Source organism: Ceratotherium simum, chromosome 4 (genome assembly GCF_057802395.1).
Source record: "Ceratotherium simum simum isolate JZ-2026a chromosome 4, ASM5780239v1, whole genome shotgun sequence".
Lineage (NCBI taxonomy): Eukaryota > Metazoa > Chordata > Mammalia > Perissodactyla > Rhinocerotidae > Ceratotherium > Ceratotherium simum.
In genome coordinates, this window is record NC_141903.1 from 37,775,526 (window position 1) to 37,790,068 (window position 14,543).

A 14,543-nucleotide genomic window follows, 5' to 3' on the forward strand; every position below is an offset into this window, starting at 1 on the left:
TGACTTTAGTTTGCAGCCAGGGTTCTAACCACCGTTAAGAACATAACGAATCCACAGTGCCCCTTCAATAATGTTTTCTTCCCATCTCAATTTTAGGCCTGAATTACTGGAACAACTTTGGAAAGCCAGAGCTGAAAAAAAGAAACTACGTAAAACATTACGGGAATTTGAAGAAGCATTTTATCAACAAAATGGAAGGTTTGTTGAGCATCACAAAATCGAGTTCTCTTTCTCCTTAAATACAGTCATGCGCTGTATAAGGATGTTTTGATCAATGATGGACTGCATATGTGACTAGTCCCATAATGATGTTTTGGTCAGTGATGGACTGCATATGTGACTGTGGGTCCCATAAGATTAGTATATAGCCTAGGTTATATAGCAGGCTGTACCATCTAGGTTTGCGTAAGTATTGTAGGGAAGGAAGAAATTTTCCTCTGCTTTTCTAGGTTCTCTGGCTGGTCTAAGAATTAAATTGATATGAGACAGATTAGTAGTAGAAAAACAAAAGTTTAATGACATATATATACACATGAGAGAAACCCAGGAAAACTGAGTAACTCACCAAAATGGCCAAAGCCCTCACCTTAAATAGCATCTTCAGCTAAAGACAAAAGAAGATGTTGTGGGTGGGGAGAGTCAGGGACTTCAAAGGAAGGTAGGCAATTCATAGGTAGGTGAAAAGGAGCAAACGTTTGGAAAACATGTGTTTGGCCACACAGAAACAGAAGAACACAGAGGGGAGCCCAACAAACAGGCTTTTCTAGGTTCCTCCCTGTCTGCCACCTAGTCATGTTATGCTAAGGTGATAGCTCACTTCCTGAGACAGGCTTTTTAAATCTGAATTCTTTTTAAGGGGGATGTAACAAGATTTTCTGAGTCTTTTGTTTTTTAAAAATAATCAGCCTAAAATAATCCTTATGTTAAGGAGACATATTTTGGGATGGCAAATTTTCTTCCCCTTCAGTACACTCTATGATGTTCACATAATGATGAAATCACCTAACAATGCATTTCTCAGAATGTGTCTGCGTTGTTAATTGACACATGACTGTGTAGGAATAGAAATAAATTGTGCATATTAAGGATGTTAGCATTGAAAATAAAAGTAAAAAACATCTCTTTATACTTTGAAGCCCTTCTATTAATGGCAAGAAAAAGTCAAAACTGGAGTAAACTACATCTGATAAAATATTTCAAGGTTGTCCTAGGGAGGTTTGGTTGAGTGGCAGTTATTCTTTGTTTTTTAATTCTCCATCCTCACCCTTTTGGAAGTGTTTGTGAAACAAGATATTTCTGCTTTTAGAAAGGGTCCCATAACATCCTCAACTAGTTTTGATTCTTATACTGAGACTGTTCATTACTGCTTAGGCTGCATGTTGGGTCATTCCAGGCTGCTCATTTCCAAGATGTGTAACAGTGTGGCATCATGTGGGTCCTATAATACAATATGGCAAGCACCTTTATCTAACTGGATAATGCACAGTTGACCCAGTGAGGCTCTTTTAAAAGTAAGAAAAATACATTCTAATTCAGATGGTGGCCAGAAATGAGGGTTATCTCAGGCCTCAGAAGAAGTTTTTCCATGTAACTGGGTGCTCTTACCAAGCCAATAGCTATGTTAAGAATTCCTAAATGTGTTTACTTTAATTTGAAAGTGTTCTATATAGGTTGGCAAAATGGTTAAAAAAAATCTCAAGTGCAGGAATGCATTTTCCAAGTACCTTCTAATTCTTTGTCTCATTGGAAGAGAACTTTGCTTATAATTATACTTAGGATGGTTTGATGCTTTTACCTAGTGATTGAATTACATTGAGTCGTTAATATAAAGTGAGAAAACTACTTTCTTGCTATGTGTAAGATGTTTGACATCTCAATTCACTGAAGCCACAGTTAAGTAAATGTATGAAATGACTCAGTGTAGCCCTCTAGCACTTAATGTACACTCACAGACCTGACAGAGTCTAGCAATGCATGTCTTATTAAAATATTTGGTTACTTATAGCTATCTACAGTGATCATTGATAATAAGTATAGCATCATTTAATCTGTCAATAGAGAAATCCATAAAAAATAGAAGTATTTTAGGAATGTTCCTTGGGGATGGGGGGAATTAGTCCAATAATCTTTTTTCTTGCAGAGCAGTTTTTTATTTGAATTTATATTTGGTAGCATTGTGTCTTACATTAGGACAACTTCTGGAACTTGACCAGATGATCTCTAGAATATTACAGATTTTATTTTCTACCCTAGGAATGCCCAGAAAGAGGATCGTGTTCCAGTGCTTGAGGAGTACAGGGAGTACAAGAAAATTAAAGCCAAGCTTAGACTTCTTGAAGTTCTTATCAGCAAACAAGATTCTTCAAAATCCATATAAAATATGCTCCTTGAAAACATCATAAAATCAGTTGTATTCCCTGAAGCTATCATCCTGTGTACTTGGCTGGTTCTTGAGTTCATTTTGTCAGGCACTCAGCGAGTCTCATTTTGTACTTGGTTGTGGTGCCACTAGAGAAATGATGAGGGGTAAGTAGACCCTCTCTAGGGAGCGCAATGTTCCATATTAACCACAGACTGTCCTCTCGACCTTTAACAAACATCTAGTTTTCTTCATTGTTTTGTACTACAGATACATCCTGTTAGCAAAAGACTAGTATTTTATCCTTTCAACTTCAAGAACTTTGGAAATACAAGCTTTTTGTTATTACCAACTTTATTATTATTATTTTTTCATTATTGAAGAAAATTGAGAGGAAAATCTTCACATTGAATTCTTCGGTTGCCTTTTTCTTACAGAATGACTGAAAATTTGAAAGAAAAGCCTATAAATATGCACGTATGCAAATGTTTTCCTAGAAAACCAAAATCAACTGAAATTTCAAGTCCTACTGTGGAACACATTCCTGTTTAATTCCCAAAGTGACACTTTCTTGCAGGTAGTATGTCAGTGAAATTTTGCAACTCATTGGTCACACAGCTCCTGGATGAAGATATCAGTGGGTAGACCAAAAAGTGACCTTGCGTATTAGTATAGTGAAAACACACACCGCACATCACACACAGAACTGAATCATACCACATGCTGCCTATGGGACTTAAGTTACTGTTTGTTTCCTCAGTTACTGTTTATCAGCTGGCGATGATGTGATTTATCTGGATCAGATCCTGCATTTTTTCCCCCTACCCACCTCCAGATAATGTGAGAAAATAGATATGTCAGTATGTAGGAACTCTGATGGTGCTCAGATTTGTGTGTTCAATCAAATGGGCCTAAATTGGCAAAAGAATCATTATACCGGAAGTAAATCTGTTTTTAACAAGGGCTATACCACTGCATTTTTACATGTACCTTCAGGGGGTTGCATCATTTTCTTTTGTTTTAATCAGCAAAATCCATATAGAAGACATCCTCTAAAGGGACCACCTTTTGCTCACATGCTATTTAAAGAAGATGGTTACAAGATGTATAGTGGTATGCCCCTTGTCATATACATATAAGCGTATCTTTTTCTCTTTGGCTTTGCATGGCTTTTCTTAAGGTACTCTCCTGGTATCATTCTGCTAATCATTTTCACAGAATGGTGACTTTATTTATGCTAACAATATAATAGCATAATCTGGTCAGGCTTAATCTAAGTGTTAAATTTTCTTCCTGGTGCTTTTTTGGATTGATGAGTGTCTCACTTTGACTGTGCCCATGTTTTGCATGCAGTGACTCATGCATGGTTTTCTTAACTAGCTAATAATAACAATTTGTTCCATAGAAAAATGGACTTTTTCAACATCTTTTAATAAGATGAGGGAAGCATGAACCTCAGACTTCTGGCACTGTTACACAGTAAGCACATGAAGTAGCTTGATAAGTAGCATTTCTAGTACTTCACATTTCATCTGTGTGTGCAATGCCTTTTTTGGGGGGAGGGAATATCCATTGGTAGTGAACGTGTATTTAGGGAATAAAGCACTAAATCCAGCCCTGTTCTTGTGGTTTCCTTTTGATACTGCTAAGTTCATAATGTATACCTAGAAAAGTGAAATTGAAAATGCCAAAAGTTGTATCACGTTGATTTGAATCCATCATGCAGTGTACATTTAATTTCTTTCAGTCTCCAGACAGGAGTATATCCAAACATCTAATTTAATGTGCACTGTATATTGTTTTATATGAATGTTTTATTTTATATACCACATGCAAAAATGTCCATATGCACTATTTAAATGTTTTAAATAATATATTCCTTCTTTATAATGCTAAATCTATATGAGTACCATATTTTTATAAGTCAGTGGCCTGACTGGTTTCATTTTAGAATTAACAGCTGCTTCATGATGTTGGTTATTCACTGTTAATGTTTGGTTGCAAGTAGAATAGATAAAGTGGCATGGCAGCACTTAACGCTATGTGACAGTATTGTGTGTCATAGTTGAGCAGTAGGTGGTAGAATTAGGCAATTTGTGATAGTTTTACTTTGGTACAAGTAAAAACTGTATATCTATATACAAATAATATATAGATATATATGACCACCAGTATAATTGCATTGCTATGTCTGGCACTTCATTGTATAGACTTTTGTAATAAAAGAACTTTAATGTTCTAAGTAATTGTAAATGTTCCCCCCCCCCCCACTAGATGTTAAAAAAGAAAAAATAGAGACCTCAAGTATTCCCTTGCCTTAATGTTTCTGGGCTTTTTTGAAGTACCTCAACCAGGGACCATCTGGGGGACAACAGGGTTACCAAACCACTTGGCTGGCTACAGCTCTGGGGACTAGTAAGGCAAGGAAAGGCCATGCTGTTGATTCCCTGTGGAAATCTAGGGAGGAGATGTAGAGAGAATAGTCAGCATTTTTTGTTGTAGTGAGTTATCCTCTTAAGAAAACTTGAAGTACAGTCTCTAAGAGAAGAGCTTGGCCCGAGGAAGGTGGGTAGACTTAAAAATTACGTTGTTCGAGTTTTAAAATCCAGGGACTTTGAGCACCAATGTGGAAGTTGAGTGCTATGGTCAAATGATGTACTTGGGCTAAGAGAACATGTGGCTCTTCTAGGAGGGCTTATGTAACCTAAAAAAATTAATAGAATTTCCTTCTAATTTCCAAAATGCTGACCATATACAACTTTCCAACCATCCAAACAGGGCTTTTGCAGCACCCTCATTTACACTTAGAAACATAACTTGACTTCTTATAACTCTGATACCCCTAGCTTGCTCTTTATTTTTTAAAGTATATCTTGCTTTTAAAGTAGTCAAGGAAGCACTTTGGGGAAGCTTTAAATGTGTTACTTTAGAAACTATCTAGATGAATTTCCAGTTTGAAGATATTCGTGAAATTTTTGTAGGTGGTTGGAAAGTTTATTCTTCTGCACTATGACTTTTTCCAGGAGACTTCAAATCGGAAAGAATGGAGATAAGATTATTTTACTTGGGGTATTATATAATGGTTTTCCAGAATCCTAAACATTTATTAATTTATCTGTGGACAGTGGAAGTTAAAACATGGTACATGATGAGAGCACCAACAGTTGTTATACTCTGTGTAACAACACTGAGAAAACTGTCTATCTACTTACTGAACTATTAATTATAGAGACCTGCCCCATGAACTATAAGCAGCATTATTTTGTACTTTCCCTTCACATCCCTAGAGTTTAATAATAAATCTTGTTATAAAATCCTTTGTGTGTATCAATGTGTATATACTCTGGAGGCGTGTTGTAATATGCATGGATTATACGTTGGTCTCATTCAGAGGCACTTAATTCCTGGAAATCATTTGGTGATTATCATTGACTCGGACAATAGGTGGTTTAGTACTTTTAAAGTGTACCTGAAATGGGGACAAGTTTAGGAAATAATTGAATACAAGAATAAATCTTTGTTAGGAATGGTCAGTGATTGCATCACAGATTCTCACCTCCACTTCTCTCAATATCGTAGAGCTGAAACCTTTCTCATTACTCGGTTTAGTTTTAAACTGACGTAGTGTAATTCTTTTTCCAGCTCCACGGCATATAAAAAGAGTCTAGAGGATAGTTTAGAAGGAAATAGAAAATGAGTCAGTAACACACTTTCATGTGTAAAGAGACGGCAGGTTATTAGTGCCTATTGTGAAATGCTTTGAGTCGGGGCCGGCCTCGTGGCTTAGCGGTTAAGTGCGCGCGCTCCACTACTGGCGGCCTGGGTTCGGATCCCGGGCGCTTACCTACGCACCGCTTCTCCGGCCATGCTGAGGCCATGTCCCACATACAGCAACTAGGAGGATGTGCAACTATGACATACAACTATCTACTGGGGCTTGGGGGAAAAAAAAAAGGAGGAGGATTGGCAATAGATGTTAGCTCAGAGCTGGTCTTCCTCAGCAAAAAGGAGGATTAGGATGGATGTTAGCTCAGCGCTGATCTTCCTCACAAAAAAAAAAAGAAAAAAAAATGCTTTGAGTGGGAAGACAGTATTTTAAGCTCCTAAAACATGCTTGGTATAGACAGCTATGGATCTAATATTCTAAATCTGTGGAGAACAGTGTCTGCTATGCATATCAAGTATAAATGACAATTCCATTTATTTAGAGATGTAAAGATAAAAGCAATCTGTCTCTCACCTTACATTTAAACTAATGGAGTCCTGTGCTTTCTGTTTAAAGTTGGGTAAAAATTTTTTAAAAAGCGGCATCTCAACAGAATAAGGTTCTGAGTTCAGGAAAATAATGTTTGTAACTCATGTCCCCCATCCCTGTATCATTGATATCCCATAGTACCCTGGTTAGAACAAATGCTTACTCTCGAAATTCTTGTTGAGTGACAGGCTGGTAGTCATCTTGAGTTTCTGTAGAATAGTACTTTTTCTCAAGCCTCTCTTTCCATTTTTTCATCCGCTCTGCACTTTGAATCTCCTGTCAATTTGGAGGAAAAGCATAGGCTGCAACCTTTCAATTTTTCTCTGTTTCACTGCTTTGGCACACAAGTATCACAGGGTTGAGAATCTTAATTTATTCTCTGTTCTCCAGGGCTGTGACTTTATAAGCCGCACTGGCTTTCTGCTCTGCCTGGTTTTTAGGTCTGTGCATCAGCAGAGTCACTTCAAAGGACTTGTGTTAGAACTGTTTAGCAGAGTTAGGGGATTTTTAAAATTATAAATATCAGCTTATTCTTGTTTCATTGCCTCTTCCCCTCTGCATCGCTAGCTGATTTTCTCCATTCATCACTTGGCCAAAGCTGAGACATTCTTTTTTGTACTTCTGTTCTTAAATGAAGCAAATGTACTTCAAAGTACATCCGTGGGTATTCTTTGCCCTCTCAGCTGCTTCTCAGCCAGACTCCTGCAGTCTTACCTAACAATCCCAATCCCTTCTTCATAATTACTGCATCAATTCGTGCACTCCAGTCTGTCCACATACCCAAAAATACACTCCTCATTCCGGAAAATTCTTGTGGTTGCATCCTTCTCTGATCCTAAAGAGTCCTTCCCGTGCATTGTCCTCACTACCACCCACTTTCCTTTTAGTATGCAAATACCTTTTCCCAACTCTAGAAAAAAAATGCCCTGTAAGTTGTGGAAAATAGGGACAGCCCTAGAAAAACAGGTAAAGGAGACTGCACCCAGATAAGATTCTAGGCCTCAGTAAATCAGTATGCTACTGCCCTGCTCCAGCAATAATGCTAGGTAGCAAAGTGGCTCCTTGTGTAAGGGTTCTGATTACTTTCCTCAGAGAGAATGGTGATGCCTAAGTTCATACCCTGTTTACCTGATAAATGTGTGCTGTTCTGGTCAGAGAAACTGTATAGGACAGTGTCTGTCTTTACACTAACGTATCTTAAGTAGGAAAGGATGGCTTTCAATCTTTCTAGTTTTATTTTGGCCACATTATGGCACCCATGTTTTGACATATTTAGTAATCCTTTTAATGTGGTGGTAAAAAAATGATAGGCCCCACAACTATTTCTAATTGACCAGGCCTATAATAACGTGGATGCATTAGTAATATGAGTTGAATAGACTGTCTGGTAGACTTGACTCATTCTACAAAAGACCCATTTCAACCATCACTTTTTCTGTGAAGCCTTCCTTGACAGTCATGGGAAAGTGGTACCCTTCCTCATAGACAGAGCAGCAAATCTTTGGGGGCGTTTCCTCCAAGCTCCTAGGTTCTAGTCACCTCACCTCTTCCCTGTAGGTGGTGGCTGCCTCCTACAGTTAGTCTGGATTAATTTAGTGTTCCACATTGGCTCTTAGAGTACTCTAATACCTCAAAAACAAATTGTCTGTAGTAAATCCTCTGTTTTTGAACTACGGGGTGTGTTTCTGTTTTTCTGACTGGACCCTAACTGATGAGTACTTGGTAGCAGGGGAAGTCCAAGGAAACGGACCTTCATAGATAGCATGCTTCCACCAAGGGACACAACAGTTGACTTAAGAATTTGAGACTACCACCTGGCCATTTGGGATTCCTCAGCCTACTGAACCAGCAGGCAAAGAAGCAGGTACTCAACTGACTGAGGTGATTGATCCCGTTACTAAAGGGAAATTGGTTGCTGCTACAAATTGGGTGCCGAGAGGGCTGTATTTGGAAACCAGAGAATTCTCTGGGAGGTGCCTCTTAATACTTCCATTTCCAAAAATAAACTGTAGTTTAAACATTAAGTTCTTAAGGAATTATGGTTTGAGTAGAAAACGTCTTAATGTCACCCAGAGATGGATACAATTACTGTTGGGACTTTGCTTCTCCCTTTTTGGGGAGAGGATAAGAGTCTCTTCATTTGTATAAAGTATAGTTTCATCTTATTAGATGGAAACTTGAAATAGTCATTGACATTTTATGGAAGTTCAAATGTGTGTTCTAAATAGCCAAAAGGGTGAACTGGGCCGACTTTAGCTAATGTCTCTCAATTCAAAATTTACTCTTTTATACTCTTGCTCTGTGATGCTGGGTCTACGGCTTTGCCACCCTCATTCCCTAGACTCTCTTGCTATTGGATTTGTTAGGTTCTGCCTTATTGAAGGATGGAGGGAAGAAAGGTCTTCTTGTTTTTTTTCTATCAGCATTGCTTTTGCAAATGGTAGTTATTTCCAGCAGCAGTGGTTGGCTTGAGGCTGCAGCGGTCCAGCTTCTTTTGGCATACCCAGAACCAGACTCATCACACTTCCTCAGAAGTAGCAGCAGCAGCAGCAGCAGCAGGAGTGGGATGGGGGAAGCCTTCAGAGGTCGGAGCAATAGCTCCACAGACCCGTTCTTTTAAGATACTGGGTTTCGATAACCCCACCTTTTGTAACATTAGCATCTTCTTACAGTTATTATTTATTAGTTGCCTGAGTGTTTTTACTTCTTCTGTCTTCCAGTACCTGTGTAACCAATTCCCTAGTAAATTTTCTCTGTTTGAAATACATAATGTGGTTTCTATTTTCCTAGGTCTGACTGATACATGTAGTAAGTATGTCTTCTAGTTTGGTCAAGTATATTATTTTTGTGTCTTTAAGGAATGTTTTAAATTTTTGCTTGTCATGGTTTTAAACATTTTTTATTAATTTCTGGGCATTTTCTACTGTGTTGCTGTTATAAATAGAGTCTTCTATTATAATTTTTAACGAACTGATGTTTGCATATGTGACATGATTGTGTTTATGTAAATTATTTTCTTCTACTATTTTACTGAATTCTCTTTTTGTCATAATTTTTCAGTTTATTGTATACCTAGAAAACTTAAGAGAATCGTATCTCAAATAAAGGTAGTCTTTACCCCTTCCTTTTTAATTCTTATACTTCTATTTTATTTCTCTTACTTGTTTTGGCTGATCCCTTCAGTACATCCTTGTCTTGTCCCTGACATGTCCAGTGTTTCCCTATTAAGTAAGGTGCTAGCTTAGGGGTGAGATAAATATGTTTTTATCATATCAAGAAAATGTCCATTGATTCCTGTTTTGTTTTCTCCCTCAACATTGGAGGTTGAGTCTTACCAAATGCCCAGCATCTGTGGAAAATGATCATGTAATTTTCCTCTTTGGATCTATTAATGGAATGAATTATGTTAATTAGTTGATTACCCAATTTTGAACTGTCTTTCCATTCTTAGAATAAACTCTATGTGAATCATGATATATTACTGTTTTCTGTTAGGTTCTGTTTGCTAATATTTTTAGGATTTTTGCTTCAAGATTTATAAGTGATATTTTCTGTTTTTTTTTAAATTCTTTTTTTGGGGGGTACAGTCTTTGCCAGGTTTTAGAATCACTATATGGTCGCTTTATAAAAATAATTTGGAAGTTTTCCATTTTCTCTTTGTTCTGGAACAGCTTAAATAGCTTGAAATTATTTGTTCCTTAAAAATCGGGTAAAATTCCCTTGTAAAACCATCTGGCCATGATTTATTTTGGAGGTGGCTCTTTGATGACATTATTTCTTCCACAGAATGGACTTGCTTAGGTTTTTTAAAATCTCTTCTGGGCTCCTTTTTTTTTGCTGAGGAAGACTGGCCCTGGGCTAACGTCCATGCCCATCTTCCTCTACTTTATATGTGGGATGCCTGCCACAGCATGGCTTGGATAAGCAGTGCGTAGGTCCATGCCTGGGATCCGAACCTTTGAACCCTGGGCTGCTGAAGCAGAGTGTGCAAACTTAACCACTACACCACTGGGCTGACCCATGGGCTCAGTTTTAGTAAATTTTATTTTCATTGAAAAATTATGCATTGTATTCAGTTTTTCAAATGTTATTTGCATAGAGTTATACAAAAATTCAGATAAGTCTCAGTGATTTTTTTCAGGTGTTGTAATGATTCGATATATGTATATATTGTGAAATGATCACCACAATAAGTCTAGTTAACATCCATGACCACAGAGTTACAGACTTTTTTTGTATATGATGAGAACTTTTAAAATCTACTCTATTAGCAACTTTCAAATATATAATACAGTACTTTTAACTATAGTCACCATGCTGTACATTATATCCCCATATTTTATTTATTTTACAACTGGAAGTTTATACCTTTTGACCAACTTCACCCATTTTGCCTGCCTCACCTGCCACCTCTGGCAACCACCAATCTATTCTCTGTATGAGTTCTTTTTTTTTTAGATTCCACATATAAGTGAGATCATATGGTATTTGTCTTTCTCTGTCTGACTTATTTCACTTATCATAATGGTCTCAAGGTCTATCCATGTTGCCACAAATGGCAGGATTTCCTTCTTTTTATGGCTGAATAATATTCCACTGTATATATATAAATATAATATTTTCTTTATCCATTCATCCATCAATGGACACTTAGATTGTTTCCATGTCTTGGCTATTGTAAATGCTGCAGGGAACATGGGGGTGCATATATCTTTTTGAGGTAGTGTTTTTGTTTTCTTTGGATAAATACCCAGAAGTGGAATTGCTGGGTCATATGGTATTTCTATTTTTAATTTTTTGAGGAACCTCCATACTGTTTTCCAGAGTGGTTGCACCATTTTACATTCCCATCAACAGCACACAAGGGTTTCCTTTCACCATATCCTCGCCAACACTTGTTATTTCTTGTTTTTTTGATAATAGCCATTCTAACTGGTATGAGGTGATATCTCATTGTTGTTTTGATTTGCATTTCCCTGATGATTAGTGATGTTGAGAATCTTTTCTTGTACCTGTTGTCCATCTGTATGTCTTCTTTGGAAAAATGTCTATTCAGATCTTCTGCTCATTTTTTTTTTGTGAGGAGGATCAGCCCTGAGCTAACATCTGATGCCATTCCTCCGCTTTTTGCTGAGGAAGACTGGCCCTGAGCTATCATCTGTGCCGATCTTCCTCCACTTTATGTGGGATGCCGCCAAGCATGGCCTGTCAAGTGGTGCATCAATGCGCTCCCGGGATCCGACCCAGGCCACCAGCAGCAGAGCATGCACACTTAACCTCTATGCCATGGGGCCGGCCCCTTCTGCTCATTTTTTAATTGGGTTGTTTGTTATTGAGTTGTATGAGTTCTTTATATATTTTGGATATTAACCACTTATCAGATATATGATTTGCAGATATTTTCTCCCATTCCGTAGGTTGCCTTTTCACTTTGTTGATGGTTTTCTTTGCTGTGCAGAAGCTTTTTACTTTGATGTAGTCCCACTTGTTTATTTTTGCTTTTGTTGCCTTGACTGTTGGTGCCAAATCTAAAAAATTATTGCCAAGACTGACATCAAGGAGCTTACTGTCTATGTTTTCTTTTAGGAGTTTTTAATCCATTTTGAGTTAATTTTTGTGTACAGTGTAAGATAGTGGTCTAGTTTCATTCTTTTGCATGTGGCTGTCCAGTTTTCCCAACACCATTTATTTAAGAGACTGTCCTTTCCTCATTGCATATTCTTGGCTCTTTTGTCATAAATTAATTGACCATATTTGCGTGAGTTTATTTCTGGGCTCTCTATTCTGTTCCATTAGTCTGTGTGTCTGCTTTTATGCAAATACTATACTGTTTTGATTACTATAGCTTTGTAATATAGTTTGAAATCAGGAAGCCTGGTGCCTCCAGCTTTGTTCTTTTTTCTCAAGATTGCTTGGCTATTCAGGGTCTTTTTTGGTTCCATACAAATTTTAGGATTGTTTGTTCTATTTCTGTGAAAAATGCCATTGGAATTTTGATAAGGATTGTGTTGAATCTGTAGATTGCTTTGGGTAATATGGACATTTTAACTATTAATTCTTCCAATCCATGATCACAGAATATCTTTCCATTTGTTTGTGTCTTCTTCACTTTCTTTCAGCAGTATTTTTTAATTCCTTTTGCTTCTTGATTATTTCCCCATTGTAATTTCTTACTTTGTATGTTTTTTTTTGATTTTTAGTATGATGCTTTTTTTTTTAAAGATTTTATTTATTTATTTTTTCCCTCCAAAGCCCCAGTAGATAGTTGTATGTCATAGCTGCACATTCTTCTAGTTGCTGTACGTGGGACACGGCCTCAGCATGGCCAGAGAAGCGGTGCGTCGGTGCGCGCCCGGGATCCGAACCCGGGCCGCCGGCAGCAGAGCGCACACACTTAATCGCTAAGCCACAGGGCCAGCCCACTTACTTTGTATGTTTATGCTTTTTCTTTCTTATTCTATTTGTTGTCTAGTGGTTTCTTTTCCCTAATCTTTTCAAAGACCAGCCTTTTATTTATTTATACTGCTTTTTGTTTGTAACTCATGAATTCTGCTTTTCTCTTTATTTCTGTTTTCTTTCTATTTATTGTTCCTTTATAACTTTTTTGAGTTACATGCTAAAATTAATTTCTTTTCAGTCTTTGATTTTTATTGATAAATTTAAGGCTATTAATTTTCCTCTGGTTAGTCTTTGACTTTATCTCATAGATTCTGCTATATGTAGTGCTTTTATTACTTTATTTTCTAGGAATTCTGCAATTTCATTTTGTATTTTCTATTTGATTCAAGAATCTTTTAATAGACAGTTTAAAAATTTCTTGGTTAAAGAAGCTTTATTTTCTAATTTTGTTAATAAAATTTTTATTATGTTGTTTTCAGAGAATTTTTTTCTACATTAACTACTTTTTGGAATTTATTAAGATTTTCTTTGTAGCCCAATACATGATCAATTTTCATGAATAGGTTTTTGACAAGCAGGTTTATCTTCTGACTATAAAGAGTTTAATACTTAACTCTAAGATTGCCTTATTCATTATGTTGTTTTGCTTTGGGTTTTTTTATCCTTTTTTTTTCCTTGCTCTGTTCTCTATTTTTAGCGTGTTCCTGTCTATTCCTCCTTTTATAAGTCCAGTAGTCTTTACTTTATGGAAGTTGATGAAATATTATTTGGTGTATAGATAATCATAACTATTAAGGTTTATCTTAGCCTTATAAACTGCCCTTCATCTCATTTAGAGCTTTTTGTCTAGAATTCTACCTTGACTTACATTAAGTTGTATCCCCTGATATCTTTAGCTTTCCAGTTCTACCTTTGCTCATGCTTTCACATTTAACTTTTCTGAATCACATTGTTTTAGGTATATATTTTAGGATCTAGCATAGAATTGGGTGCTGCTTCGTGATTCAATCTGAAAATATTTTCTTTTTCTTGTTAAATAAATTGAATTTAGTCGCCTTTACTGATATGTCAAATATATATGGTCACAGTTACATCATCTTGTTTTATGTTATATTTTAAGTCTTTTACCATGTGGTATATTTTCTGTTCTTTTTTTTGTTTTGGTACTTCTGCACTTCAGAAGTGTATGCATTTTTGTTTTAGGGGTTTGTCTTTATTCATGTATCTTTCTATACACTCTGAGTCCTCCCTTTCTTGCTTTGGTTCCCTCAACAAGGAACCAAACAAGTTGAACAAGAAAATTAGCTTGTAATTTTTTCCTCCATATCTCCTTCCTCTCTACTACCCAATTATATTTAATTGTATTACCAAATTTCATTGTATCTGAGAGATGGAGTTTATTGTAAGATACCCCATTATTTTATGTACCACTTGGGGAAAAAAATGCTGCCAGGTAAAGTATGACACACTATCCACCAACCATAAAGCACATCTTGATTTCAGAGATGTTAAAATGTGAAAAAAAATGTT

At 36.7% G+C, this 14,543-nt stretch overlaps 2 protein-coding genes across 11 annotated transcripts in view; one reads left to right on the forward strand and one right to left on the reverse strand.

The window, feature by feature from the left end:
* The window catches only part of FAM13B (family with sequence similarity 13 member B), an 87,503-nt gene extending 81,828 nt beyond the window's left edge, over positions 1 to 5,675 (forward strand). For all 10 annotated transcript variants that reach the window (XM_087429749.1, XM_087429752.1, XM_087429751.1 and 7 more), the window contains 2 exons: positions 97 to 198; positions 2,254 to 5,675. In XM_087429749.1, coding sequence (XP_087285875.1) covers positions 97 to 198; positions 2,254 to 2,377 — 226 coding nt within the window. In that variant the 3' untranslated portion in view covers positions 2,378 to 5,675. The remainder of the gene's footprint in view (positions 1 to 96; positions 199 to 2,253) is intronic.
* A 251-nt stretch (positions 5,676 to 5,926) lies between these two features.
* Positions 5,927 to 14,543, reverse strand: part of PKD2L2 (polycystin 2 like 2, transient receptor potential cation channel) — a 47,741-nt gene continuing 39,124 nt past the window's right edge. The window contains exons 13-14 of the mRNA XM_014795796.2: positions 6,778 to 6,890; positions 5,927 to 6,023 (exon numbers count right to left, since the gene is read on the reverse strand). Of these exons, the coding sequence (XP_014651282.2) occupies positions 5,927 to 6,023; positions 6,778 to 6,890 (210 nt within the window). The remainder of the gene's footprint in view (positions 6,024 to 6,777; positions 6,891 to 14,543) is intronic.